General features: G+C 56.0%; 11 protein-coding genes across 11 annotated transcripts; 5 read left to right on the top strand and 6 right to left on the bottom strand.

Annotated features, from left to right (window-relative positions):
- Positions 1 to 587: 587 nt before the first annotated feature.
- On the top strand, positions 588 to 1,750 carry SCHCODRAFT_02496933 (uncharacterized protein; the record flags this gene model as incomplete). Its single annotated transcript, XM_003032823.2, has 4 exons — positions 588 to 1,012; positions 1,068 to 1,122; positions 1,178 to 1,565; positions 1,614 to 1,750. The coding sequence occupies 4 exons, from the start codon at positions 588 to 590 to the stop codon at positions 1,748 to 1,750; spliced, it is 1,005 nt and encodes a 334-aa protein (XP_003032869.1).
- A 659-nt stretch (positions 1,751 to 2,409) lies between these two features.
- On the bottom strand, positions 2,410 to 3,336 carry SCHCODRAFT_02665831 (uncharacterized protein; the record flags this gene model as incomplete). The annotated part of the gene is made up of 1 exon (XM_003033395.2): positions 2,410 to 3,336. The coding sequence occupies one exon, from the start codon at positions 3,334 to 3,336 to the stop codon at positions 2,410 to 2,412; it is 927 nt and encodes a 308-aa protein (XP_003033441.1).
- A 263-nt stretch (positions 3,337 to 3,599) lies between these two features.
- SCHCODRAFT_02619593 (Dus-domain-containing protein) lies at positions 3,600 to 5,715 on the bottom strand. Its single transcript, XM_003033396.2, has 6 exons — positions 5,433 to 5,715; positions 5,290 to 5,355; positions 4,977 to 5,235; positions 4,766 to 4,926; positions 4,082 to 4,715; positions 3,600 to 3,884 (listed from the first exon to the last, which is right to left on the bottom strand). The coding sequence occupies exons 1-6, from the start codon at positions 5,559 to 5,561 to the stop codon at positions 3,748 to 3,750; spliced, it is 1,386 nt and encodes a 461-aa protein (XP_003033442.2). The 5' UTR covers positions 5,562 to 5,715; the 3' UTR covers positions 3,600 to 3,747.
- A 130-nt stretch (positions 5,716 to 5,845) lies between these two features.
- Positions 5,846 to 7,481, top strand: SCHCODRAFT_02573181 (uncharacterized protein). The gene is made up of 2 exons (XM_050343859.1): positions 5,846 to 6,974; positions 7,028 to 7,481. Exons 1-2 carry the CDS (start codon positions 5,925 to 5,927, stop codon positions 7,127 to 7,129), a joined length of 1,152 nt encoding a protein of 383 aa, XP_050201238.1. The 5' UTR covers positions 5,846 to 5,924; the 3' UTR covers positions 7,130 to 7,481.
- Positions 7,482 to 7,562: 81 nt separating this feature from the next.
- Positions 7,563 to 8,384, bottom strand: SCHCODRAFT_02619597 (uncharacterized protein). The gene is made up of 2 exons (XM_050344942.1): positions 7,778 to 8,384; positions 7,563 to 7,717 (listed from the first exon to the last, which is right to left on the bottom strand). The coding sequence occupies exons 1-2, from the start codon at positions 8,210 to 8,212 to the stop codon at positions 7,571 to 7,573; spliced, it is 582 nt and encodes a 193-aa protein (XP_050201239.1). The 5' UTR covers positions 8,213 to 8,384; the 3' UTR covers positions 7,563 to 7,570.
- A 622-nt stretch (positions 8,385 to 9,006) lies between these two features.
- Positions 9,007 to 9,555, bottom strand: SCHCODRAFT_02665835 (uncharacterized protein; the record flags this gene model as incomplete). Its single annotated transcript, XM_050346560.1, has 4 exons — positions 9,007 to 9,138; positions 9,190 to 9,254; positions 9,308 to 9,436; positions 9,471 to 9,555. The coding sequence occupies 4 exons, from the start codon at positions 9,553 to 9,555 to the stop codon at positions 9,007 to 9,009; spliced, it is 411 nt and encodes a 136-aa protein (XP_050201240.1).
- Positions 9,556 to 11,200: 1,645 nt separating this feature from the next.
- SCHCODRAFT_01122129 (uncharacterized protein) lies at positions 11,201 to 15,261 on the top strand. Its single transcript, XM_003032825.2, has 13 exons — positions 11,201 to 11,398; positions 11,456 to 12,012; positions 12,267 to 12,508; positions 12,746 to 12,927; positions 12,985 to 13,445; positions 13,925 to 14,019; positions 14,174 to 14,290; positions 14,348 to 14,413; positions 14,493 to 14,569; positions 14,621 to 14,651; positions 14,705 to 14,791; positions 14,838 to 14,900; positions 14,958 to 15,261. The coding sequence occupies exons 1-13, from the start codon at positions 11,232 to 11,234 to the stop codon at positions 15,078 to 15,080; spliced, it is 2,268 nt and encodes a 755-aa protein (XP_003032871.1). The 5' UTR covers positions 11,201 to 11,231; the 3' UTR covers positions 15,081 to 15,261.
- Positions 15,262 to 15,460: 199 nt separating this feature from the next.
- Positions 15,461 to 16,461, bottom strand: SCHCODRAFT_02665837 (uncharacterized protein; the record flags this gene model as incomplete). The annotated part of the gene is made up of 8 exons (XM_003033398.1): positions 15,461 to 15,536; positions 15,574 to 15,683; positions 15,747 to 15,809; positions 15,867 to 15,953; positions 15,978 to 16,035; positions 16,090 to 16,166; positions 16,226 to 16,291; positions 16,342 to 16,461. 8 exons carry the CDS (start codon positions 16,459 to 16,461, stop codon positions 15,461 to 15,463), a joined length of 657 nt encoding a protein of 218 aa, XP_003033444.1.
- SCHCODRAFT_02233031 (uncharacterized protein) lies at positions 16,394 to 16,928 on the bottom strand. Its single transcript, XM_050342136.1, has 3 exons — positions 16,880 to 16,928; positions 16,546 to 16,820; positions 16,394 to 16,496 (listed from the first exon to the last, which is right to left on the bottom strand). The coding sequence occupies exons 2-3, from the start codon at positions 16,720 to 16,722 to the stop codon at positions 16,458 to 16,460; spliced, it is 216 nt and encodes a 71-aa protein (XP_050201241.1). The 5' UTR covers positions 16,723 to 16,820; positions 16,880 to 16,928; the 3' UTR covers positions 16,394 to 16,457.
- A 1,088-nt stretch (positions 16,929 to 18,016) lies between these two features.
- SCHCODRAFT_02665838 (uncharacterized protein) lies at positions 18,017 to 18,826 on the top strand (the record flags this gene model as incomplete). Its single annotated transcript, XM_003032826.2, has 7 exons — positions 18,017 to 18,130; positions 18,190 to 18,267; positions 18,303 to 18,376; positions 18,430 to 18,460; positions 18,515 to 18,601; positions 18,655 to 18,717; positions 18,776 to 18,826. 7 exons carry the CDS (start codon positions 18,017 to 18,019, stop codon positions 18,824 to 18,826), a joined length of 498 nt encoding a protein of 165 aa, XP_003032872.1.
- A 586-nt stretch (positions 18,827 to 19,412) lies between these two features.
- On the top strand, positions 19,413 to 19,973 carry SCHCODRAFT_02686881 (uncharacterized protein; the record flags this gene model as incomplete). Its single annotated transcript, XM_050346795.1, has 3 exons — positions 19,413 to 19,558; positions 19,615 to 19,892; positions 19,930 to 19,973. The coding sequence occupies 3 exons, from the start codon at positions 19,413 to 19,415 to the stop codon at positions 19,971 to 19,973; spliced, it is 468 nt and encodes a 155-aa protein (XP_050201242.1).
- Between the last annotated feature and the right edge of the window lie 187 nt (positions 19,974 to 20,160).

The raw sequence follows: 20,160 nt of genomic DNA on the forward strand, positions 1-20,160 counted from the left end.
ACCGGACCTGCCATTTTGGGAAGGCCTTGTTTCCGCATCCGGTAATTGTGTTTGCTTCCGGGACTTCGATCGGCCCACAACTGGCGATGGCGTGAGTCTGGCAGGGTATCGTTGCCCGAGTGCACAGCGTTTAACTGCTAGGCGCAGAAGTGCACGACGTGTGTAGGACCGGGACGAGTCCGGCTCTGGCCTAGGTGATGCCTCGCCGTCTCTCAGCCCGCCGCCACCGCTGTTCTTTTCTCACCTAATGTGCCATGACAGTGCCCCCGATCCCGCTCTCTGACTTGACCTAGCTTGAGGTGCATGCTCAAGCTCATGACGAGGTCTATGCCGCCTCTGACCACGCGCGAGTCGACTTCATTGGAATGTGAGGTACGATCATGGAAGGCCAGGAGCTTCACGATCAGCATCCTCAAGACTAACATACAATTATGCGAAGCCTCCATGAATCTCGCATTACTATGCGGCTAGCTATCGAGGCCTTTGTACTCTGCTGGATGATGAATGGACAGGCGGCCAGCCGGGTCACTCGGGGTCACGGTTGATGTGCCACGTGCATCTGCTTCCGCCCCCGCTTGCCTCTTACCATGACGAGCCTCACAGATATCCCCCCAGAGCTTCTCGATCAGATTATCGAGGCCTACTTCCTGGCCAAAGGCTCCCCCCTCCCTCTTATGCTCACGTGTAGTGCATTCTACATTCCCGCTCGCCGACTCCTGCACTCCCGCATGCGCTTCACGTCCAATGCCCAGCTTGCCGGCTTCGCCGCGCGGTGCACGCCTCGCCTCGCGTGCTCTATACAGAGCATCGAACTTGACCTTGCTGGAGGCGCTACCGGCCGCGGGCTCTCTGCGCTCATACGGAACTGCTTGAGTCGGTGCAGAAACCTTGCTCGGGATCTTGGTCAAGTCGATGCCGATGGGCGTATGCTGCTTGACTCTGTCCGCTTCTGCATGAACTCGCATGTTCATGACGTGCACGAGAACCTCCAAGATGCGATTGGTCTCATCAAGTATGCATCGTTGTTGATAATGCGCTTATCGGCCCGGGAAACTGAACGACCATAGCCCGGTCAGCTTTACTTGGACAGGGCCGGATCCACCACATCACTTTTCTACAGCGGTAAGACTTTTTTTGGTAGAGATATGGCCCTTGATATTCAAGAGAATGGTTGTAGATCGTTCCAGGAGCCACCGAAGCTCTATTCACTGCGCTCCCGAAGTGCTCGCGCCTCGAAACGCTCACACTGTCCAGCATATCGTTCCCCGCGCCCGTCAACTCTGACGCTACGGGCCCCTTTATCCTCCCGCATATCCCCTCTCTACGCCGCCTGCACATCGGACAAGCGGTATTCCTCGATCCGAAGGAGGTGGCGCGGTTCGCCCTGAGCTACGTGCTGCCCACCGTGCGCACTACAGGCGACGAGAATGGCGGCCATGCGCCCCATTTGGAGAAAATCCGCCTCGTCGACGTATACAAGGGCTCAATATGGGGGCCGCGGATCAGAAGATCTGAGGTTATTGAGGCTGGAATGAAGTTGTGGGGAGAAACGCGAAGCGATTCCGGTGAGCTTCTCACTCGTATGTCTCATTTGGCGAGCTCAGCTCGCGTAGATCCTCTGAATGACGCCGATTCTGGGGAAGGGAGGGCCGTACGGCGCGCGCTGACGGCCCTGATTACCTGCGAGGCGCGGTCCGAGCGAATCATAGGCGGAGACCGCGTCGCGGAAGGGGGGATAATGCTGGACTAGGTTGATATATTTGTTGCGCGCGCTGCACTCAATGATTTTTACTTTCACCACATCCGTGCCTTCGCACGCAGTATTCAGAGCAGAAGGGCACTCGCCAGACTCCGTCGATGTTCCTGTCGCTAATATGTGGATGTCTTGCGTACAGTCAGGTATCATGCGTATTCAGATAGATATAGATGTGCGAGCGACATACGCTACGAGTACACGGCGAGGAGGCGGTAGAGGTAGGTAGACGGCGGACGTTTAACGTAAACTATTTACAGTCGAGCCAAGCCATCCAGATAATCCCACCGCACTTCATGAGGCCCTCGCCAACACAAGCCCGAAACCATCCAAATACCGATAAAAACGACAATTCACAGACGTTATAGAGGGGAGAGCGAGATGTGCCAAAGGAGTGGAAGGGTCGGGAATACCAAACAAGTTAAGGATTCCAATCAGGTTGGGGATACCAAGCAGAGTGGAAGGTACCAAACAAGATGGAAACACCAGACAAGAGGAGGGGTGGGGAAGCATAGATATCGGACATATGTACAGTCTAGGGAGCCGAGACGTGGATAGCCGATGTAAGTGAAGTAGGTGGCCGGGGTAGTCGGGTCGGCCTTTTAGGTTGTCCCACGGGGTAGGGCGGGGTGTGGAGTACGTGGCCAGGCGGGCGCTTACATCGCAGTAAGGGGGACGCGCGGGGAGATGCGGCTGTGCGACATGCGCGCGTTGGGGTTGGTGAGGGGATTGCTCGGTGGGGAGGAGGAGACGGGAGTGGCTCTGTCCGCTGGCATGCGTCTTTCTACCGTTGGTGAGACGGTAGGCAAGGCGCTGCGACTGTCGTGACCATACAGCCGGTGGGCCTCGCCCCGAGGCGGCATGAATGGAGGTGGAAGCGGCAGGGGAATCTCCGAGTCGTCGTCATCTGGCGAAGGCTCCCGAGAGGTGTGGCTGGCTGGAGGCGGCACGACCGTGTAACCCGCGTGGCTGTCTCTGACAACCGAAGGCTGCTGCATGGCAGTGCGCGCTGAAGGAGCGGACGTGGGAAGGAACGAGAGTGACGACGCTCGAGCGCGCAGCGGCTGGCGCCGCGCCGAGACTACCGGTCGTATATAGTGGTCCATCTGCAGCCACGGCTGCGGCGGCACCCCACCAGCACCTGCGAGCAGGAAGCGGCGCTCCCAGTCGCCTGGGGCATACACGCCCGCAAGCAGGGATGCGGGGTCGACGCCGACCGCCATGGGGCTGCCGTTCGCACCCTCCTCGCGGTCACCGTCTTCGCTGGCCGAGGAGGAGCTGCCACTGCTAATCGGCGACGCGTTGCGCTGGGGAACGATCTCGACGCGGACCACGGGCTCGGGCTGCGGATGCTCGTCGTCGACGAAGGCCTCGTACTCCGCGTCGATGAAGAACTCGTCCGAGTCGGGGTCGAAGGGGTTCAAAGAGCTCCACTTCTCGTACACGGCGACTGCAGGCTCGGATGCTGGTGCTGTGGCGTCCGCTGCAGGGTCCTGCGCTGGTGTGGGGTTCGCTTGGGCCTGCTGCTCCACCTGGGACTGGTGGGCCTTTGTGTAGCGGGAGGAGTAGAGTGCGCGGCCCATTGTGTGTGGTAAAATGGGGGTGAGTCTGGGTTTTGGGTACGACGAGGAGGACGGCGGCGAGGACGACGACGGAGGATGAAAGCAAGAGCAGACGCGTTGTTTGTTCCTGAGATCGGGGTTTGTTGTGCATCGCCACCGTGAGTCCCGTGGCGGTGTTTGTGCGGATCTTGGCAACATCCGGCCCGGGGCTCGTCCTCGCTTGGACCTCCCTTTATTGTCCGTCCTTTATTGGCTGCGCCGTTCAGAGGCCGCCGCTATTGTCGACTCCTGATCTGTGGTCCCATACTTGGGCCTGAAGATTAGCTGTGTCTAGTGCGATACGTCTATCTAGGTCCCAGGACAAACCCCATCCTCTACATCTGCTATTAAGGCTCTCAGGCCCTCCCCTGCAGAAACGGACGAGGAACGCGGCTACGCCGATACACCGACAAGTCTGCCTTCATCGAGCCCTTCCAGCGCTGACAGATCCATCCCAGGTTCGGTCTCCGGTGAAGTTGACAGGGCTCGCTCTGCCCGCAGCGCATCTAATCTGCTCTTCAGCGCCGAACCTAGTAAAGCGGCGTTAGCGCACGTAGGAACGTTTAGCGAGTAACGGAGACATGGGAAAGATGATGAAGGCACGGTCAGGAGGTAGTAGGGTGCGTAAGCGAACAGTGATAGACACATGTGAGAGGCGATAGGGAGCTTTCGCCGCACAATACAGATTCCAGGGCCAAAGGAAAGAAAGTGCTCGAAAGATACGCACCTGTCTTCGAGGTGACCTCAGGTAAAGGCCGTATGTATGGCTGGGTCAGCCACCAAGGTACCTCCTTCAGTCCAGTCTCCGGATCGGCCGTTATGGTAGCCGGATGGCTCTCCGCATCCGCCTTCAACCTATCCTCCAACTCCCCAATGATCTCCTCGTACTCTGTCAAGCTCCCATCTTCTCCCCGCACCTTCCACCACCCCTTCCCCTTATCCCGCACGCGCGCCCGACCCAGCTTCTCCCTCAGATCCGTATGCTTCGCCAGAGCCGGGCGCAGGATCTTGAACAAATGCCCGCGGATGGCGCCGAGGCTCGTGTGCGTGTTCAACTCGCGGCAGATCGTTAGATACTCGAAGGCGAGGGCGGTGACGGAGGGGTGGAGGTTCGGTGCGGATCCAGATGAGGTGGCGAGCAGTGGGTGAACGCTGGAAGAAGAAGACGGACGGGGAGGGGGAGCAAGACCGACGAAAAGAGCAGGGTTGTAGAGCAGACCCTCCGCGCTCATGATGCCGTCTGCGCCAGTCGCTTGAAGGCAGGCCTCGATGTCCTCTTGGTAGAGCATGTTCCCGTTCGCGAGGACGGGAACGGAGACGGCCTGCTTGACCATGGCGATCTGCTTCCAGTCTGCGAGGCCCTATGAAAGAATTAGGAAGGCGAATGCAGTGGAAGAACTGAAGTACGCACCGAGTTCACTCCCCGCTGATCCCTCGTCCGCCCGTGAACGGTCAGGATCTGCGCCCCGGCGCGCTCGAGCATCTTCGCATACGCAAGCGTGCGCTCCGGGTCCGAGAATATCCTGAACTTCGCTGTCACAGGGATCGACAAGTTCTCGTGCAGCGTGTTTACTGGGCGACGAGATCAGTTTCTGTCCTTCGACGTCACCGGACGAACTCACCCAGCTTATACACCAACTCCCACTCGTCCTGCAGCCACGACCCGTAGTGTCCCTTCTTCGCAATATCCTGCGGGCAGCCGAGGTTCAGGTCGACCGCGTCGCAGTGCGCCTCCACGATCCGGGCGCTAGCGAGCAGCTCGTCCGGATTGTTGCCGCAGAACTGGACGACGAGGGGCCGATCGAGGCCCTGAGCGCCTTCCTCGCCCTCGGAGACATCGAAGTTCTTATCCTGCTGCTTTTTGCCATAGAAGGGGAAGACCTGGCGGGAGGTATGAGGGTGGGGAGTGGGAGGGGAGTAAGAGGAGATACACACATGGGCATTGATCATGGGCGTATACGCCACTTGGGCACCATAGCGGCGGCAGAGGATGCGAAATGCCTACTTTTCGAGTGCGCGTCAGCTGCAACTTATGGGGGAAGGGAAGTTCAGCGACGCGGGTGCGGAACCGGACGTACCAGTTCACTCTGGTCTACCATCGGCGCCACAACGTACTTCGGGCTGCCCAAGACCTCTCGATAGAAATCATAGCCGCCCAGCTTCTGCTTCACGCCTGATGATGTCGATGCAGATGCCATAGTGGCCATAGTCGAGGACTCCGCCATTGCTTGAGCTAGTCCAGAGGTCGCGAGGGAAGCGAGCGAGCGTGACAGCAGAGAGCGTTCGGGTCTTGGAGGAGAGCGGAAGGCGCGCAGAACGCGCTGGGTAAGCAGCGAAATTTTGGGCAGGACTCGGGACGAACTGGACTTGAAGGAACAAGACGAGTTGGCGCGATCGACGGAGCTCATTATGGGCAACCGGCCCGGGAGCCGGCCATGATCCTTCTCTGACAAACAAAGGCCAACAACGCGTTCTTCTAACTCTTCCCTGACGCTCACGTCGTTGCAAATTGTGCCCGTTTCCATACTTCTCCCACGATATTCACAGCAGAATAACGTCGCAGGGACAGCATGGCGAGCACCGTGAAGACCGAGCCCAACGCCGCGTCTATCGACCTGGGCGACTGGATGAAGGACCGGCCTAAAGTCTTCGATGCTTCACTGCCGATGAATCTAAAGCACAAGGAGAATATCGGAATCGAATCTGCGAATACTGCGAGCCGCGAAACGACCTGGCGCTACAAGGCCGACCCCAACCACTACCCGCATCTCGGCGCTCCCATCAAGCCTCTTTACGCGTATACCGACGAGGAGCGCACAATCCTGCTACACGATAGAAGCTTGGACTGGAACACTCTCCCCTCCTTCCTCCGCGAAGAGCTGGCACTGCTGCTCGCCGAAGAGAAGGCTTCGCAGGCAGAGCGCGATACCCTCATTTGGAGAGCTCAGCCTTTCACCCAGTGCGGCTTGGGCAACTCGTGGCTCCTTCCTGTACCCCCCGTCTACCGTGCCATGCTTCTTGCTGGATGCCATATACCCTTGACATGGTTCTTGGACCATATCATGCGTCGCGCTACCGACCTATCCCGCGTCACGACAAAAGACATCACGCTCTTGTCGGAGAGCAACAAGCCTGTAACAGTCTCTATCATCGACGTGGAACATATGGACAAGAAATTCTGGCCCGACGATCAAGAGAACGGCCTCAACTTCTACACTTGGGAGCCAGCCTTCAAGAATCTCCTTCGTGTTTGCCAGACTCTCGCCCCCCTGAGCGACGCGATCGGCGAGAAAACCAACATCACCGCTCAGCTCAAACAGCACTTCGACTTCTTCTGTGACATACCGGATGTCGATCGTCGTTTTGCCGATTGCTATCCTACGGAGCGCGCGCTACGTGCGACCATCTTCGAGCAGCGCGCTTTCAATCGCGTCGTTTGGCAAGACCTGACAGACTCCGCTATGAGCGCCGCTGCTGCCGCTCGTGCCCCACCACCGCAACAGCACCATAACAACAATTCCGGAATTCCGGAAACTACCATTCGAGGAAGCGCCGCCGGTAGTCGAACGTACAAGTCGCCCCGTCGCGACTCCATGTCAACGCATAATGCTCACTCTCGGGTGGGTCAGCGCATTACCGCCCTCTTCCGAACTCACTAACAAATCGAGACCAGATCCAATTTGTCTTCCGGCGACTTCACGTTCTTTGCAGCCTTGTCCTCGCTCTCGATGTTTTCAGCTTGTCCTGCCATGCTGTGTCTGAACTTTCTATGTAACCTGGCTTTCACGTCGTCCGTCTCGTCTTTTCCTGCAACATATCTCGCTTGTTCTCGTACTACTTATACCTCACCGCCGATAGTGACTTTGAACGCTCTACTTGCTACTACCTCTCGATGAAGGGTCCTTGGTGCGCGCTCTCAGCTCTCTTATAGTCTCGGGTACTCAGTACTCATCTCTCGACCAGTCCAATCATATGTTCGTTGCATTGGTCCATCGACCATTTGATATGAACCGCGAAACGTCGACGAAAGACTATCTTGCGAGCAATCCCTTCTATAGTATATCGACCCCCTAAGCGCTCAATCGCTGCATGAATGATCCTCGCCCTTTAGCCACCCGCGCCAACGCCGATCTATACACATCTCATATCAGCGTAGGTCGATGGCGAACATGAGAACCATACTTTAGCAAGCCCCCCCCCCCCCCCCCCCCCGCCCTCAGCAAAGAGAATCGCTACCCTCGTCGATAACCATCCACCACTGGGCGTTCCCGTGTGCTGACACGTCCTGGTTGAACCACGTTAGCGCCTGGCTTTCGCCATCGCCGAGGAGCAGAGGCGCATAGTAGCCGCCGTAATTCCCGATCTGGACCAGTGCGGGTGAGAACACTCCCCTCTGCTGACGCGACAATGCCTCGCTACTCACCGAGTTCACGATCTTCGTATACCTCCCCGTCGCTGGCAAGCCCATCTTATCGTCCGTCGTCGTCCACCCGTCCACGACCGTCCCCTCCGGCAGGCCCTCCGTCTCCAGCACGAATTCGACGATCCAGGATGGCGGGTTGTTCGACCCACTCGGGACGAGGACGGCCTGCATCTGGGAGGGGCAGGTCATCTTGAGCTTCAGGCCCTCGACGTGGACGGCGATGGGCTGCTCGGATGCGTTCTGGTGCCCAAATCGCTGCCAGTGCGACTCGTATGGCTGCCCGCCGCTGAGGGTATACCCGCGCGCGCTCTGTTGGAGCGTGAAGTTGCCGGCGGACTGTCCAGTCGGCGACGTCGAGACGGATCTGAGGGTGTATGCGCGCACATGGGTGGCGGCGGCGGAGAGGGTGGCGACGACGGGGGTGAAGAAGAACATAGTGAATAGTGCGTCAAACGAATGCGCTGGGTCAAACGAGTGCAGTGCGTCAAACGAATGCGTTGCGCCAAATAAAGGATCGATAATTGGAGTAGCCGATGAATACTAGCAGACAGGGCTAGTGGATAGTAGACAGTGCTTGCGGAGGCGAACGATGATAAGCAATAGCAAGGCATGCTTCTTAATATATGAGGGAGCTACGGACGACTAGAGGCCGTCCGCTGACCCTAAATTGTAGAGGGCATCGAACGAACGTTTCATCGATCCATCCCCCTTACTTGAAGCCTCTCACACATCGCCACCACTCGGACGTCGCTCATTCGTGGGAGCATCGGGTGAATGGCGGCGAGGACACGCTCAACCTACAACATGGGTTCCACCACGACACGGAATGCTCCAAGATTGCCACAAATGATACCAGCTTGGGCACGAGGTTCGCAGATCTATTTATCCAAGCCGTTCTTCCATTTGACGAAACGATATCGGAAGAGAATGTACTACAGAATTAGGTGCCTGAAGCTGAAGATTTACCGTATCGAATAGCTATAACGCGGCACAGAGCAGAGTCAATGATGACTGATAAAACAGAATCGACGTTGATTAGCAAAGCGAGACCTAGAAAAGCGGGAGACACTAAAGAGTGGTATGTACAGTAAGAATGAACGAAGATGATAGTGTTGACAGTGGCGTAGGATGTGGGGAGAACCTTCGAGGTACGGGAGGGAAACTGAGATGCGGAGAGGGACATGGGAAGCAACGAAACCTCAACGACCTCGACAAAGTGGCGCAAGCCCCTAGGATGAGAGCGGCGCATGGATGGTGTCGTCCAGGTCATCCGGCGGGTTGGTGACGTGGTCGCAGGGAAATCTCGAGTAGCCGCAGAGTTTACAACACCAGCGCGACAGGCAGCGCGGGTTGCTGCAAAGCTGGGAGCGAGGGTGAGGCATGAAGACGAAAGGAGTGGCTTGAGAGCTTACAGTGACCGCGATGTTGACCTCCACGATGAAGTGGTGTTCTCCGTCTAAGAGGGAAATGCGGCATTCTGTCAAATAATTTATGAGACTACACGATGGTTATGCATGCTGAGCCGCTCACCTTGACACTGCACCAGCTTCGGAGGTGAAGCTAACTTGGGCGCAGAGAACGAAGCTAGACTGGCCGATTCAAGGCTTCCGTCGGATTCATCAGACGTTATTGACACGCTCGAATCGGGCCGACAAGCGCCTGGCATGGCGCGTCTCCGCGTCAAGGGAGCAACTCGACAAGTTCTCCACAGTCAGAGGCGTATAGTCGCCCCGCGTGCGCGCTGTGGACACGCGCGACAAGGAGGACATGGAGGACATGGACGCGCTACGCTGCGACGTCCCTGAGTAAGATGCGTCCTCCAGCCAGCTCTCCAGAAAGGGCGACCCGTTACGACTAGAGGGCCGGAAGTCATCACTTTGCGAGCGCAGGGGCGTCACTGGACGCGGCTCGCTGCGGGAGAACAGCCCACCCGTCAGCTTGGGAACCCGCACTGGGGCGGACGCGGGCGTCATGGGTGGGCTCGCTAGGTCCGTATGATCAACCTCGTCGTCGAGCTCGTCTGCGAAGCGAACAGTGCGCTTGTCCACTGGGACTGACGATGATAGCCCTCTAGGAGTGATATTCCTATCGACCCGCACACGAAGGCCATTCCCGAGCCCACTTGGTGTGGCGGCTCGGGTGGCAGACCGCGCGGAGGGCGACGGCGATGGTGCGAGCCTCGGGGCATTGCTGGTTAGTGGCGTTGGGCTACGCAAGCGCAACGAGGGAGACGAAGAGGCAGGAAGACGGTCAGACAAGCGGTCAGATGGCGCCTTGGGACGAACAAATTCCCCGGAGGTGCTTCGCGTGCTGGGACGTGGCACTGGCGAAGCAAATCGGCTGGAGCTCGAAGGGCTGGGTGAGCCATCTGGCCCGCGTATTGATGGACTGAACACGCGTCGTGGACGAGTGGCACTGGTGGGCGTCGACACGGTCGAGTACCGTGACGAGGTCGAATCTGACCTCAGCCTGCTGGAGAACGTGCTGGTCGGCATATCTGCGTGTAGGATGCGCTGTTCGTAGTGAGCGACAGATAAGCCTATCAATGCCACCCTCTATCTGTGAAAGAGCGATGCAAGGTGCTTGGACCAACTGCCTGTGTTTGTGTATGACCGGCGGTCCAAAGACTGCAAACACCGGGCACGTGGTGGGCTTTGCAAGGGCCTGAAGAACGCGGCACGGGGCCAGAAAGCGTGATTGAGACCAGCTCGTTTTCCGTGTGACTCTGTCTCCCGGAGGTGATAGTGAGCGGAGGTGGAGACGTCGAGGATGAGAGATGGAGGAGGAAAACGAAACGCGCACATCTGAACGTCGAACATGAGGCGCGCGTCACGCGTGACCACGCGATTGTTGATTATCGGCCTTTGCCGCAGCATTCCCACGTTGTAACTCTTGTCTCCGACTCTCATCATGTCACCAGAACCTCTGTCGTTCAGGTATAGCAAAGTCTCGTTCCATGTACAAAGCATTGTTAACACCATGCCTTTTGACTCAGGCACGTCTCTACAAGGTGTAGATAGATCGCGTGAATGGATTAGCTGCGGCTTCCTTCATTACCGCCACCCGCGCCAATCTTCGACTTCTCTGTTTTCGAACTTCGGGCTTCCTCGTTGCCCTTGTACAACATTATATCTGGACTGATCAAAGTTCTCGCACTGATTTCTTCTCTCCTCTCGTTTCCCTCGCCCATATCCATATCAATCAATCCACTGTATCGACACGCGCTTTGCCAATCGGCGTTCGACTTACAACACCCAGACGACGGGGCGGAAGGACGTGAAGGTTCTTCTGGCACCTCTCCAACTTCTAACGTGACTTGCTCGGCTCCCCAGTTTGGACTGAATACACAGGGCGCGGCGGCGCAGAGATATATATTCCAGCTCTTCCTGCGTTAACCGCCCTTACCCCAGCAGCCCCAATACTTGAGAACCTCCCTTTCGCTCACCAGTGCAGGATGCTACCTCTTGTTCGGCGCAGACTTCTGGGCACACTCAAGAATCCTGCCTTGATCATTCAGTTTGTCGCGTTCGCGCTCAATGTTATATCCATCGTCGGGGCCTATGACAGCAACCCCATGTTTGTGACAGTATGCGGCGCAGTGTCTGCGCTCGTTGCTTTTCTGTACGTTTTCTGCTCCCAGTCTTTTCTCTGATCACGCTTCTGACACCGCTGATTCAGACTTGGCGTCTTCTCGAGACACCTGGCAAGACGACGTGTTCGCTATCCAAAATATGACCTCGAGTCTCCGCCGGTCAGCGACGCGGAAGAGACGGATGATCGTCCCTTGTCGTCTGCCACCTCTTCGTCTTATGTCGCTAGCCAACATTCGAGCCATCCGGACTCAGAAACAATACGCTATATGCCTCGTGGGTCTCCTCCGCAGAGCGTTCGGTCTGAACCGACTTATACGGGCGGAGGCTTGGGAGCGACAGGGGCTTTATTGAACAACAATGCGTCTGAGCCCAGCTTTCCTTACTACGCCTCGGTTCCGCGAACTCCCGTGCCGCAACCCATCGCAGATCTTCCTCAAAATACGTTTGCATTTCCGGCTCTGACCCAGGCGCCACCGTTACCCACTTCATCGCGTGGCCTGAAGGGTCTGGACAAGTTCTCGTCCTTCGGCAGGGCGAGCAGTCGACTAAATCATCTCGCCAAGGAGAACGGATGGTCGGTCAACAACGTCTTCACCTCCTTTGGGGCCGACCACGCGAGGACGCATGTTTGCAGGGTGCATTGTAAGTCTTCTCTGTCGATGAAGGGCAAGGATGACCGTAGCTCATCCGACGCTTTCAGTGAACGGGCAGGAGATGGGCAGGGGCCGAGCGCTTACGAAAAAGCATGCCGAGGATGGGGCAGCTCGAGAAGCGCTCCGACGATTTGGCTTAGAGTAGGCGCGTGCTTCACCTGAACCCTATCGGCTGGTATAATTGGTATGTGCACAACCGTGTTCAACAAGTTTCTCCCTGAAACTCACCTTCGGCCACTTAAGACGAAGGAGATTTCTTCTACTTCAATTGTGCGCGCGAGCTAGACGCATTGCCTTGTCTCTATTACCCGTACCGGCCCTCAGAATCCGACATCCTCTGGTATCATTGCTCGTTTCCCGGTCGCAGTGATTGCCGCGTTCCAGCAGAGTGGGCTTTTCAAGGGTCTGCGACTCGAGCCGGCGGTGGTGGTGCGGTGACTCAGGATAGCTTATTGAACGTCGAGAAGACCTTCGATCGGAACAAGGTACGCCTCGTCGCCTAGATTCGCAATCGCTTCACCTAATCTGATACTTCTTTAGGGGATTTCCCCTCCTTCTTTGCTATCACCCCGCAGACCTGATCGGCCCAGGTGGATGCGATGCTACGATTTGAGCGATATATATAACGGGAAGAAAGTGTAGGGCACGTTCCGTACACCAGTATCTCGCCTTCGCAGTCAGTGAACGTCCGAATAGCGCTCACCAAACCCTCAACTTTCCAGACTATGCTTAGCGTACCCGTGATCAGACCCGTGTCGCGCTTCTTACTTCGCGTGCTCAGTAACACGGGACTCTTGTTTAACTTCCTGGCCTTTGCGCTCAGCATGGCGGCGGTCATCGGCGCGTTCGATAGCAATCCCGTCTTCGTGACCATCTGCGGGTCTCTAGCCCCGGTCGTAGCCATGTCAGTACAACTCCCTCGTCCACCCTTTTCCTTGATGAACGCTCATCGAACATCCAGCCTCGGGATATTCGCAAAGCGGCTTACTTTGTGGCGCTCTTCTCGACGTCGTGATGACCTCGAAGCTAGCTTCGACGCCGCCGTCCAAGACGACCAATGGACCCAACTGAGCTGCCCGGAGGCCATCAGCCCAGCAACCTCCACGTCCTCCTTCTGCTCCTCATCGCCGCCACGAAGTCCGGAGACCACTTCTGCATTAATCAATCCGTGGGCGGACAGGGCAACCCTTCCATGGTCATCGTCGCCAACCCCGTCATTGCCATCGCCGTCTGACGAGGCTATGATTACGACAGAGGTCACGCCTCTGATTCTGCCCATTCAAGGCATCGACAAGTTGTCCGGCTACACCCGCTGGCGCGCGCGTCTGAGGTTCCTTGCGAAGCAGAATGGCTGGGCGATGAGCGAGGAATGCACTCTGGATGGACCGAAGCATATACCTACGTGGTTTTGTCGACTACAAGGTGCGTCCTATCGTTCATGCATCTGTTCTTCCTCTGACATTTCCGAGTCAACGGAATTCTATCATTCGAAGGAATGTCTGCGCAGAGAAGGCTAGCGCAGGAAAATGCGGCAGAGGCGGCAGTCAACTTCTTGACGAACCTGTGAAGTCGGGAAGGAGTATACGTGGAATGTATGTACTTGTTGGACTTCCTCGATCACCCTTCTTTCGCCCGTTCAGCTGGCCATTGTGTGCGGAGCTCGCATCATGGTAGGAAAGGTTCTCCGACCACCAAGTTCTTCTGAGCCCGGGATATGGGGCGAGAATAACGTTGAGCTGGCGTTCTTACTGACAACTCGCTGCACGCATTGACGGCCGTATCGTCACGTCTTGGCAGGTCTCCAAGGCGAGCTTTCAACCAGGCTCTCTGCATACGTCGGCTGTCGTTTCTCGCCGAGTTCTGCGCGCCACTTTGCATAGGCGGCGTGTCCATATGATCAGGCTACTGCCCGAATGCGGCGCAGGCGTCCTGCCACTCAGTCATTTTGGCTGCGACTAGGAAGACTGGGGCACGTCAGCTGAGTGGACGATGCAGGGTGCGTACGTCTTCATTATCCAGCCGGTCTCTTCGGGTCGTCGGAGGAGAGGTATGTAAGGCAGGTGAATCGTCGCTTTGCTGCAGTCCTCCTATCCAATACTCGACAACCACTGACACTCGCAACTTCCTCAGCAATTATGAGCGCCTTCCAGGATCAGCACGCCGCTGTCGTCGTTCTCGACTCCATCAAGGTCCTCACCGTGAATACCGCTGGCGCGCGCGACCTCACCAACGACGCTACCCTTGCCAACGTCGCTGGCCAGGGCTATGTGAGTTCTCGACGCATGAGGCTCTCGGATGCTGGTGATGCTGACGTGTACTCTCAGGCTGTCCAGTATAGCATCAATGGCACATTCACATCTATCGCTGCTTGGATCAATGCCATCGGTCAGGTATGGCGTTCGCTTACCGAGGCCATTGCGACTGGCATTCAATATTCGATTCTCGACCTGTGACTCATTTTCTTGCTAGCTTCACCAAAATCCGTTCGATGACAAGGTTGCAGCCAAGGTCATCTCGGCGCTCAGCCCCTTCGTTCACGCGTACTCGTAAGCAGCCTCTTCGGATGAACAATCAATCGCTCATATGGACGCACCTAGCGGCCTAATGTCTGCCCTCGTCGACAAGTATGTGAGTGTAGGCAGGATTACAGTACATTTCCTCGTTCTAATGCGACTTTGCAGAGCGTGCTTGTTTCCAAGGGCAGTCCTCTCGCCCCAGACGGCGCGATCATCGGAAAGAATATTGCTGCACTGCAATTCGCCGTTGCTGTGAGAGCTCACCGCTCCGTCTACCCCTTCTTCTGACTCTCGACAGGTGTATTTCAACTGGCTGGCGATCTTCGTCCCCACTCGCCTGGCAGAGCTTAACGAGCTGGGGGTACGTTTCTTGAGGGATCGCTATCAATATGTGTGCTCATGCCCTTTTCCTTCGCAGAAAAAGGCCTACGACGCGTACGAGCAGGCTGCGGCCAAGTACCCCAAGCCGGAAGGCAAGGGCGGAAGCTCCCTAAAGGCCGCAGGTGGCCTTGACCTAAACATTTCCGAGCCGGCGAAGTGAGCGCGAAGGAGGGCCAGATGTTGCGTCGCCGCCAGCCCTGACTCAAGCCTCGAAGGAAACATAGAAAATTTAATAGTCGTCTCAGTGCCCAAATTTTGTACAATGCATGCCCGTCTGAAGGAAGCCTGCCTACTACGTCGACGTGCGCACATGAGAACGAGTCTTCAAGCCCATTTGAACGAACCGTACCTTGTGTGATATCGTCGGTATCCAAGGCCTATAATTCCTGAGAATCATTCAAAGATCTCGATATCAGCGGGGTCGACGGAAACACGACGAGTCACAGAGCTCGTTGAATGACTAAAAACAATGCGATGCGAGGGGCTAGGGCAACTTTTTGTGTTCAAAACGAGCTTTATTCAACTAATACGAGTCACAATTTACAGCGGGTAAACACGATCACATTTATGGGCACACTGGAACATATTTGGCTCGTAACCTTTGGCCACTTGGAGACTATAGGCGGTGCAGCGTGGGTCCCTGCATGACTCACTTGGACACCTCGGAGACGTTCTTGTTGACCTCGACGGCGGCCTCGGAGGCGTGCGCGCCGAGCTTGGGGTACTTCGCAGCAGCCTTGGCAAACGCGTCGTTGACTTGGTTCTGAAGGTATGAGAGGGAGGGTCAGATCAAGACTCGACTTGGAAGATGCGCGAAGTCACGCACCATGAGCTTGGTGAGCTCGACGAGATGCGCGGGAATGAGGACCGCGAGCCACCCCTGGTGGTTCTGCCGAGGGAGGCGTCACAATAAAAGCGCTGTGAGACGACAGGAAGAAAAGCATACCGTGAGCTCGTACTGCAGATTGGCGATCTGCTCGGCGACCTGAGCACCCTTCGGGCCGAGGGGGCTGGTCGCCGACACAAGCACGTCCTGTGAGGTGTTAGGACGACTGACATGTGCGATAGCGATGCGAGGACTGACATGCTTGTTGATGAGGGCAATCAGAAATCCGCTGCGAGCTTGTAAGAGGTGCTGCCTGGTATACATGTCGAGGGAAAGGACATACATGTAGTCCTGGGCGAAGATGCCGAACGCGTTGATCACGCGAATCGCAACAGTCTCATCGAAGGCCGACTTGTTGAGCTGCACAACGTCGAATATCAGTGAGCTGCGCCAGGCGAAAGGCAAGGCGATTGACAGACCTGCGTAACAGCGTTGTTCCAGCCTTTCAGAGAGTAGTACGCGCCGGTGATGCTGTACAGAACGGCCTGAAGAAGCAGTCAGAATATGCGGGAGCCAGCGATTGATGGATACCGACGTAGCCCTGCTGAGCGACGTTGGTAAGGGTGGCGTCGTTGATAAGGTCGCGGGCGCTGGTCGAGTCCACAGTGAACTCGTTGATGGACTGGAGAATGACGACGGCAGCTTGGGCGCTCATGATGATGATGCTGAGAGTGTAGCTAGAGTCGGTTGCTGCTGGGATGGCTGCTGAGCTCTCCTAGAGATCGTATAGCTTATATACCTTTGCCAATCCAGAAAGAGAAAAAAGAAACATCAAAAGCGCACGCCATTGTACGAACAGCTGATGAACCGGGGACTCATCTCGCCGTAGTCGCTTGACAGACAGTGAGAGCCCTGCGCATCTGCTTCTTATACGAGCCAAAACGAAAGTGGCGACGAGCAGTGCCAACGTGGACATGGGCCTTGGAAATCTGCCAAACGGTCACATAACCCCCGTCAACAACTACATACCTTGAATTCGGTGTACACGGTCAGCTTATTGTTCCAACTCTTTATCTGAAGAGAAAGACTCGGAGTAGGTGTCTCTCCGTGATCCAGAATGCTTGCGAGCTCACCAGAAGTCCACCCAAAGGCACGCTTTATCCGGTGAACAAGCCTTCCGATGTGAAGCATCTCGGAAGGCTCTGCTGAAAAGGGTAAGTTCAGTCAGAATGCGGACTGACGGGGGGAATGAAGAGACAATGGGCGCGCCGGCTTGCCACGAGATTGCCACATCCTCCGTTTTATCAAGGGACGCTCGTTGACTAATTGCTGCTGGTCACTACAAGACAAAGCGCCCGACATGTGGCGTCTGTTGACCACAGTCACTTCAAGCGTCTTTCCATATTCTGGAATGATTGGATAGTTGATACGAAGGAAAGTCGCAAGGGCTTTGCAGGGAACATGATGGTTCTGATCAAGTTCAACTCGTGGATGAAGCGTGACTTGATGACCATGATCGTGACGACTCGGAATTATCCGGCCCGCCTCTTCTTCAGAACGCTCATGTGCATCGCGACTAGCTAAAGAGGTCTCTTTTCTCCCACCGAAATACAATCCCGCAGCATTGCAGCTTGAAGCCTAAACTCTATCACTTGCGCAGGAGCGCCCTATGTCTGTGCAAGACGGATGTCAGTATCCGCTGATTATCAAGGTTTTTAGGACGCGACTTTGCTTCCCATCGGCGGGACTGTTCACCGGATTGTGTGCCTATGAGGGCCTTCTGGTCGACGCGTTATGCATCTAGCATCACGGTACGGTAATTCCTCCGACCTCATGTGGCTTCCAAGCAATCAGGACAATAAACACCATTGTACACATTGGGCCATCTACATAGCAAGGCAGTTCCCGGCAGACGCCTGGGCGTCTGACAGGTCTTCGAGGTCGAGTTTCAATATTTTACTGCCTGTCTGACCTGCGCAGCTCTGTATATACGAAGAAGAGACTCTGGTTCGCCACCATCTGTCAAACCCTCTACGGCGTTCAAGTCTTCCGGTTCGTCAGCTGCTCTCGCGCAATGGAGGACATGTCGATGTGTGTGCTCTTTTTCTGACCGCTGAGCGTACTGGGGTGACCGCGCGCAGACACAATCGCCATGCCGTCGCATATCTTATGGGTCTGCATGGTGTCTTCTCGTAGCTATATAAGCCTACCACCCCCACTATGGTAGAGTATCCCTTCAGCAACCACTCGCCAACATCTTCAGCAGCATCATGAGCGCCGCCGTTGTCGTCCTCGAGTCTCTCAACCAGTTCGTCGTGAACGCGTCTAGCGCCCGCGACCTCGTCAACGACGCCGCCATTACCAACATCAAGGACCAGGGTGCTGTGAGTAGCATTACACGACGATCACGCGTAGTCTGACCGATGTCTCCTTCCACGTACAGGCCATCGAGTACAGCATCAACGGCGCCTACTTCGGCCTGCAGGGGCTGGAACTATGCGGTCGCGCAGGTAAGCTGGTCGTCCGACTCTTGGATACTTACTCAACTATTTACAGAACAAGTCGCCCCTTGATGAGAATGTTGCTACGCGCGTGCTGTTTGCGTTCGGCGACTACGTTCAGGTCTACGTGTATGCTCTCCTCGACGTGCGCCATTCAGGCAATACCTCTCACACGCCCGCAGCGGCCTGATGATCGCTCTTGTCGATAAGCATGTCAGTAGTCGTCTCCGTCTAGCACGTCTCGGTTGTGCTCACAATCTTTCGTAGGACGTGCTCGTCTCCTCGGGCAGCCCCCTCGCCCCGGACGGCGCCATCATCGCCAAGGAGATTGCCGACCTGCAGTACGAGCTCACGGTACCTATAATACCTTTTCCTTGACCCCAAAAGGAATTCTGACAGTATTTCAGAACTACCAAGGCTGGCTCAACGTCCTCCTCCCGGCGCATCTCACCGAGCTGGCCAATTTGATGGTAAGTTGAAAGGCCGGCGGGCGCTTATCGAGGGCGAAAAAGCTAACACGATCTGTAGAAGCAGGTCAACGACGCGTTCGCCAAGGCCGCCGCGAAGTACACGAAGTGAGAGGGCCTATGCGCGCTGGCTCTCTTCAGGTTGAATGTCAAGGTCATCGCGGAGCCGGCCAAGTAAGTGATTGGGATTTAAATCTACGCCAGTGAGGATTCGGAAGTGATGTTGTTACGAGCTGAGAAGTTTCGCGTGCGCTTATGTCCAGTGAAGATGTAAATAAATTCGATATCCGATATCACCGTGTTTGATTCTATGTATTTGCCCTGGTGCCCAACTTCAACCGTGACGCGACACGTGACATACGACGATCTCGACCCTCCGCCTTCCTTCTACCCTCTTCTCTTGATTCCATTGTCGTTCCCATAGCTCTTCGCAAGAGGCCATGCCACGCTCTCTGGATGTCCGTGTCGGCTGACCTGCTATCACTGCATAAGCTGTACCGATTAGCATTGGTCCACACGATAGAAGACCTTCTTTCAACAGCTTGAGGGTTCACGGACTACAGCCACATCACCTGGCACTCATATAGGACGAGGGAGATGGCTCCGTGCAGCGCAGTCTTCCTCCCACTGTATCCCAGGGTCTACCGACTACCAACGCATTGCGCAGCGACAATTCGACACCTTTGTCTCGACGCACCATGGCCTCATTGCTTCGACTACATAAGCCTAGCACTTTCTTAGGGCTCTTAGCGATTACTTTAAATGCTGCAGCAGTGATTGCAGCATATAAGGTCAACCCCGTTCCCGTGACTGTGTGCGGCGCTCTGGGTATCTTGGCGACCATGTAAGCGATGTCTTGTATCATTCTCCAGTCATATTCTGGCTGAACATGGTCATTAGTGCTGCATACATAATGAAGCGTCTACCAGCTGCCCAGAATTTTGAGCCCCTGCGTCGTCAGCGGCGCGACTCTTTCAGGCTCGAATCCATCGTCACAGAGCCTTTTTCCGGGGAATCATCGAGCGTTATCACCACCGAGCCGCCAACTGTAGCTCGGTCGAGCGGTAACCAAGTTGGCGCCGGGGAACCGGAGGTCCTGCGCGAGCGCAGGGCGCCTGTCGGCGACGACCGAGCCGTCGAAGATCCAAGAGAGCATATACTCTTGTCAACTCCGTACAGTACCGCTACTCGGCCCAAGGATTACTCTAACGAAAGATTTTGTCAGGGTGCATCTCACTGCACCACGAATTGGAGGGTAGTATGACTTGGATCTCGTTAGGGGAGGCCACTCTCAACTTTCGGCGGTGTGAATCGGGCAAAACATTCTTGAGTTCTCTCATCTATGCATTTTCAATCGCTGTCCATGAACCAAGTAGCACATACTTCCACTACTAGTGCTCGGTAGTTGCTCCTTTGCTTTCTCATATTTGCCCTTGTGGGTCCAAC

Source organism: Schizophyllum commune, assembly GCF_000143185.2.
Source record: "Schizophyllum commune H4-8 unplaced genomic scaffold SCHCOscaffold_4, whole genome shotgun sequence".
NCBI lineage: Eukaryota > Fungi > Basidiomycota > Agaricomycetes > Agaricales > Schizophyllaceae > Schizophyllum > Schizophyllum commune.

What these genes read in the sequence shown, in the direction of transcription:
- SCHCODRAFT_02233031 (XM_050342136.1), bottom strand. Translation starts at nt 16,722, where the DNA reads ATGTCCACGTTGGCACTGCTCGTCGCCACTTTCGTTTTGGCTCGTATA. An exon ending in CTCTTTCTGGATTGGCAAAG is followed by an intron (nt 16,497 to 16,545) that starts GTATATAAGCTA and finishes CCATCCCAGCAG; the next exon opens with CAACCGACTCTAGCTACACT.
- SCHCODRAFT_02619593 (XM_003033396.2), bottom strand. Translation starts at nt 5,561, where the DNA reads ATGGCCACTATGGCATCTGCATCGACATCATCAGGCGTGAAGCAGAAG. An exon ending in TGGTAGACCAGAGTGAACTG is followed by an intron (nt 5,356 to 5,432) that starts GTACGTCCGGTT and finishes CTCGAAAAGTAG; the next exon opens with GCATTTCGCATCCTCTGCCG. An exon ending in TGAGGTCACCTCGAAGACAG is followed by an intron (nt 3,885 to 4,081) that starts GTGCGTATCTTT and finishes CCGCTTTACTAG; the next exon opens with GTTCGGCGCTGAAGAGCAGA.
- SCHCODRAFT_02573181 (XM_050343859.1), top strand. Translation starts at nt 5,925, where the DNA reads ATGGCGAGCACCGTGAAGACCGAGCCCAACGCCGCGTCTATCGACCTG. An exon ending in CGCATAATGCTCACTCTCGG is followed by an intron (nt 6,975 to 7,027) that starts GTGGGTCAGCGC and finishes AATCGAGACCAG; the next exon opens with ATCCAATTTGTCTTCCGGCG.
- SCHCODRAFT_01122129 (XM_003032825.2), top strand. Translation starts at nt 11,232, where the DNA reads ATGCTACCTCTTGTTCGGCGCAGACTTCTGGGCACACTCAAGAATCCT. An exon ending in CCCTTCGTTCACGCGTACTC is followed by an intron (nt 14,570 to 14,620) that starts GTAAGCAGCCTC and finishes GGACGCACCTAG; the next exon opens with CGGCCTAATGTCTGCCCTCG. An exon ending in CTGCCCTCGTCGACAAGTAT is followed by an intron (nt 14,652 to 14,704) that starts GTGAGTGTAGGC and finishes GCGACTTTGCAG; the next exon opens with AGCGTGCTTGTTTCCAAGGG.
- SCHCODRAFT_02619597 (XM_050344942.1), bottom strand. Translation starts at nt 8,212, where the DNA reads ATGTTCTTCTTCACCCCCGTCGTCGCCACCCTCTCCGCCGCCGCCACC. An exon ending in ATACGAAGATCGTGAACTCG is followed by an intron (nt 7,718 to 7,777) that starts GTGAGTAGCGAG and finishes GCACTGGTCCAG; the next exon opens with ATCGGGAATTACGGCGGCTA.